General features: G+C 48.1%; 1 protein-coding gene across 1 annotated transcript; it reads left to right on the top strand.

The window, feature by feature from the left end:
- Window positions 1-273: 273 nt before the first annotated feature.
- On the top strand, window positions 274-5,365 carry LOC115914877 (probable G-protein coupled receptor 83). Its single transcript, XM_030967709.1, has 4 exons — window positions 274-660; window positions 2,355-2,480; window positions 4,067-4,200; window positions 4,707-5,365. The coding sequence occupies exons 1-4, from the start codon at window positions 283-285 to the stop codon at window positions 5,329-5,331; spliced, it is 1,263 nt and encodes a 420-aa protein (XP_030823569.1). The 5' UTR covers window positions 274-282; the 3' UTR covers window positions 5,332-5,365.
- The last annotated feature ends 423 nt before the right edge of the window (window positions 5,366-5,788 follow it).

Here is a 5,788-nt window from a genome sequence, read left to right as displayed (position 1 = left end):
AAGTGTTTGGGGATCTCTGATATTTCAGCCTCTGAAACAGCATCTCTGAGGGGGACATATGGGACTTAAGGACAGCCAACAGGGAGCCTCTGAGGTGAAGCTGATGTGTCCCCAGCACATGCAGAAGGACCCATTTATCAACCCTTTTCTCTAATTTGCAACCATGGGGCAGATTTTGAAAAGGCAAGTGTGTGTGTTCCCTCCTGCAACCACTGGCTTTAGCAGCTGAGCTGGCAGAAGGCGCTGACGAGTGTGGCTGGACCAGGCTCCGCTGCCCCAGCCATGAGACAGCACACCTGGTTCCCCTTGCAGTACATGCCCAAGCCCTTCTGGAGAGCAGAGAACCACAACACCACCAGCTTCTTCTCTGCACTGTATGGCTTCCCTAACCAGTCCTTCTTCCACAGTGACTTGAACCTGGAGGACCTGGGGGACTTTGATAGCGGAGCCAAGTATGAGGGCGAGTCCCAGAGCCGGACAGTGCAGGCGCTGCTGATCGTCGCCTACTCTGTGATCATCTGCATCTCTCTCTTTGGCAACATCCTGGTGTGCCACGTGGTCATCAAGAACAAGAGGATGCACTCTGCCACCAACCTCTTCATCGTAAATCTGGCTGTTGCTGATGTGATGATCACCACCCTGAACACCCCCTTCACTCTGGTGAGCCCCGTGCAGCCGTGCCTGCCGGTGTCTGTGTGTGCCTGTCAGCTGTGTGCACTGGGATGGAAGGGCTGGGACCAGGCTGGGATATAGACTTACTTTTGCCCCCCTTCCCCTTTTGCCTCCTGGAGGGGATGCAGTCATGGCCCCCATCCCAAACACCCCCTGAGCAAGTGGAGCTGAGGGCTCACACCCCCTCCTCACAATCCATTGCAGGGGTCACTCTGCTGCAGCCTTCCCCCTCTGCCTGGGCAAGGCACAGATCTGGGAGCCCTTTTTGCCTGTAGATGGGGGAGGAAGTGGGGACGAGTTTGACATGAGAAAATCCAACTAATGGCTCGTTTCCTATGGAAACAGCATGAACCAGGTCAGTCCTTGTGCAACATCTCAGGGAAGTGCTCAGGCTGCGCTGAACAGTGTCAGTGGCATGTCCCTCCCTCAGCCACTACAGACGGTGCTTCCTGGTGCTAATGGTATTTTTTAATTTTCAGTGACTAAAAACAGATGAGATAAAAGAATATTATAAATATATTATATAAAATAATATTAAATGAATGAGGTGGGAAAAACGAAAGATTAATTTCTTGCCCCACTGTCACAGACTATACATGCCATGTACACAGGACTCTGCTCCTGGATTTAACTCCTGTTCAAAATCCTCCTGCTTCATCCTGCCCAGAGCGCTCTTCAGCCTTCCAAAAGCAGGTTTTCAATTAGTTATAGGAATTCACCCTTTCTTAAACTGATGCTGTTTCTTTGGTGGGACTTCCCTGCCTTGCTCTGATGGGATTTGCATCCTGTAATTTGTTCAGGCAGAGCCTGGTGCCCTCTTGTGTGTTCACACACAAACAGCCACACACTGGGCACGTGTAATTAAATTCCTATCAGCTCTCTCAGGAACAAGCTTTACACCAGCTCCAGAGATCCAGCACACTGCTCCAGTTCAGTGACAGTCAATGCTGCAAGAGTCACCCCTACAGGGAAATTAATTAGACTAATTGAAAACAGATTAGCTAGTCTAATTTTCTGTGGACAGATGCTTTGTAGTAAATATACTTTACTTCAAATTAGCTTAATCTGCAGCAAAATGAGTGACATTAATTTGTAATTAATATTACACAGTCAGGAATAACAAGGGAATGAGGCAATTTGGCACATTCTCCTCTGCAGAAACGCCATCATCAGTAAGACCTCTCTGGGAACAGGTGAGATGGATTCCATGGATTTCTCTCACTAAGTTTGGAGACCATGCAGCTTTCAGTATCCACATGTCCAAAGGTAAAATGTTTCTGGGAGGCACCCAGTGTGCCCTGCAGAGCCTTTTTGAGGAGCAGAGCTAAGATTTCTTTATGTGTTCCAGAAGGGCCATGGTAAATTTACAAGTGTACACATGTTCACAACATACACAGAGCACTGCTCAAGCCATTGGTTTGCACAGTGCAGTAAGTCTCACCTCACTTTGAGACCCTCTTGCACAGTCACTGTTTCCCTAGGAAAAAAATGAGGATAAAGCACCTCCAAAGCCTCAGGAAGCTGTATTAAAGCACCTGGGAAGCCAATTTGCTTCTCTTCAGGTACTGCTCCTCTTAATCTGATGTCTGTTCTTCAGGTGAGGTTTGTGAGCAGCACCTGGGAAGCCAATTTGCTCCTCTTCAGGTACTGCTCCTCTTAATCTGATGCTGTCTGTTCTTCAGGTGAGGTTTGTGAGCAGCACCTGGGTTTTTGGAAAGCTGATGTGTCACATCAGCCGGTTTGTTCAGTACTGCTCTGTCCACGTGTCTGTGCTCACCCTCGCTGCCATCGCACTGGACCGGCACCAGGTATGTTGAAGACACCACTCCTGTGTTTGCTAGAAAATAATGTGCTAAATATATAGATGTTTCCTCCTCAAATCCCAGTACCTGAAACCTGCACTGTCTTGAGACTCGGGGAACAGAGGGGAGGACTCCAGCTTTTGTGGCAGTGGACAAAACACATGTTTTTTACAGTGAGGGTGATGAAATACTGCAATGGGCTGTCCAGAGAGGTTGTGGTTAGTGGGAGTCTCTGTTCTTGGAGATACTGAAAACCTCGGGAAATCAGTGCCAAACAGCCTGGTCCAGCCCTGCTCTGCCTGCCCTCCTCAGCCCTGCCTCAGAGAACTGCCCCACCAGCAGGGTAGGGATGAGTGCTGAATTCAAACATCAACCAGCCCACACGATCTCTCCACACAGATTTATGAGAGTCTGTCTGTTCTTACACTTGCCCCATTCCTTGCCTTAGGCTGGGAACAGTAAGAACTATGTTAATTCATCCAGCTCAAGGTAAGAAATTCTCTCCTCCTCCAGCCCTGACACCAGCCGGGAAAATCTTTCAAGTCAAGCAATCAGTACAGACTGAAGGGTTTCCTTAAGTGAAACAGAGTTTGTAATTTGTTCTTTAGCTGATGAGTGCTGAGCGCTGGGAGGCCAGATCCAGCAAGGTGAGCTCTCAGGCAGACGGGATTTCTTGCAGCGCTGAGGTCACTGAAACAGTTGCTACAAAAAAGCAACTTCAGGTGATAAATGCCGGGGCTGGATGAACTTCAGGAACTGGCTCCATCTGGTGTCAGAGAATCACGGGGACTGCCGAAGTATAAATCAGCCACTTCTGTCTTTTTTACCACAAAGAGTTTGACAGTCTGCCCATTTCATGTGCAATATTACAGCTCCTGAAATCAAAGCACTTTGACAGTGATTCATTTTAATCAGTAGATTCTGGGTTGATTGCAAGGCATGGCTAGGTATCAAGAAGTGTTTGTTTAATTAAGAGCAAACAATACATGCCCTTAAATTCAGTGGAGGGGGTTCCTCAGGGCTGGAATGAACTAGTATGGCCCAAGGAAATAAAGACAGAAGTGAGGAGATGTCCTGGACTAAAGAGAAACCAACACTTGCCTCTATAAATGTTGCTAATGCTGAGAAATACCACAGCAGACAGATACTCCGGGGGAGCTGTACTACTTGAATAAGTAGGTATTTATAATGGGACTAGAAATGACATGTACAAAATACCGAAGACCTCATCAGCCAAGAGATCATCTGGATGGCATGATAGGTTTATTTTTAATTACTGTTTCATTGCCTAAGGTAATCCTCCAGAGTGCATATAGCTCTACAGAGATCTCACTACCATGGTCTCTGGAATCCTGCTGATGGGTCACACAGAATGTGTTTCTCTGCTCAGGCTCTGGGCCAGCAGTAACATCCAATACATGCACAACTCCATGCATTTCCCTGCCCTTGTGCTCCCTGAAGTCCTGTAAAGTGAGTCTCTCTGCCTTTTAACACTGAAGAGATGTGGAGTTCCTGCTGCATGTCACATGCATGATGGGGCTTAAAGAGTGGCCCAGCTGCTGCAAATCCTCAGGAGTTTTTGTTCTCTGCAGGTGATCATGCACCCTCTCAAGCCACGCATGTCCATAGTGAAAGGAGGGATTTGCATCATCATCATCTGGGTTATGGCCAGCTGCTTCTCACTGCCCCACGCCATTTATCAGACTCTGACAAGGTTTTATATTGGGTAAGACATTTACATATTTTTTGTGGTACGACATTTGCAAAGCCCCAGATAAGCCAAGGCCACCCCCCTCCAGCCATGTTATTAGAGCAGAAAGGGTGGTGAAACAGAGTAGTTTTTGTTCCCTTCACACGGGTGCTGTGTCTGTCACAAAGTGACAATGACAATTGATGGAATGGCTTCCAGGCTGGTTCATTAGTTGTTTTGGGCTCAGAGGTACCACCATGTAATTTGGGGCAGGCACAGGGGAGAGGGCCTCCTTGTCAGCAGAGGACACAGACGCCAATATGGATGATTTGGTTCTTTTCCTGGGGATTTGTTTAAGATAACCTTCACTGGAGCCAAAGGTCAAACCTAGAGTAAAATTTTCCATTGGAAGTGGCACCTTCCTATGACACCAAATGAGTTCTGCTACCTGTACCTGTACTAAAACTAAATGTCTGAGTTGTTTGTCCTCAGATGTGTGCAGCTGGTAGTGGAATTGAGAGCTCTTTCTCTTTGATCTTCAGAAACAGAACCATCCGAATGGTCTGCCTCCCCAGCTTCCCTCCTCCTGCTGATCTTTTCTGGAAGTACTTGGACCTGACTACGTTTGTTCTCTTGTACGTTCTGCCCTTGCTTGTGATCTCCATCACATACACCATAGTGGCCAAAAAGCTCTGGCTGAGGAATGCCATCGGGGACCTCACCATGGAGCAATACTATGCCCACCAGAGGAAGAAGAAGATGACACTGAAGATGCTGATGGTGGTGGTGGTTGTGTTTGCCGTGTGCTGGTTCCCCCTGAACTGCTACGTGGTGCTGATCTCCTGCAGGGCCATCCACAGCAGCAACGCTCTGTACTTTGCTTTCCACTGGTTCGCCATGAGCAGCACCTGCTACAACCCCTTCATCTACTGCTGGCTGAACGAGAGCTTCCGCGCGGAGCTGCGCTGCCTGCTGTGCGTGTGCCGCCGCAGGAGCGCGGCTCAGGGCCACGCTCTGCAGCCCATCTCCCCCCTGTTCCGCCGGGCCAAGCCTGAGAACTGCCCCTGCAAAAGGAGCAGCACGTGCCAGAAGGTACAGACACCCTCCCAGAGGAACTCTGCAAGGACAGACATATCCAGCGTGCAGCCGATCGTGGCAGAAAGCTGAACCTTTCATCTGACAGCTGGGCAGCATCACACAGGGATTGCGAAATCATGGGGAAAATGAGTTGGGAAAGGGCTCTGGAGACCATCAAGTGAACCAACAGCATGCAAACTTCAACCTTTGACTGGGTCATTCAGGACCTTGTTCTCTCAGGTATCACAATTCTCTAGGGATGAACTGCCCACTTGTGGGCTCCAGAATGAGGGGTGTTGAGTGAATTTTTCGTTGGAATGGTCAGGAAAAAATGAAAAGAATTATTTAACAGCACACAAAGCCTTTCATGGTCTAAGCAAAAATGGGGAAGCTACGCTGGTTATACACACACCAGCTACACACTGTGGCTTGATGTAAAACTGTTAGGGCTTTAACTTTGTGAATTGACATTTCTTTGGCATAAAATCAAAACAATTTTCACTTTCAATAATATTTTATTTTTACCAGTCCTCAAGAACTGTGTTCT

The sequence above is a fragment of the Camarhynchus parvulus genome, chromosome 4A, assembly GCF_901933205.1.
Source record: "Camarhynchus parvulus chromosome 4A, STF_HiC, whole genome shotgun sequence".
NCBI classification, from domain to species: Eukaryota; Metazoa; Chordata; class Aves; order Passeriformes; family Thraupidae; genus Camarhynchus; species Camarhynchus parvulus.
Note: the sequence above shows the minus strand (reverse complement) of the source record. Positions and strands in the feature narration are given on the sequence as shown.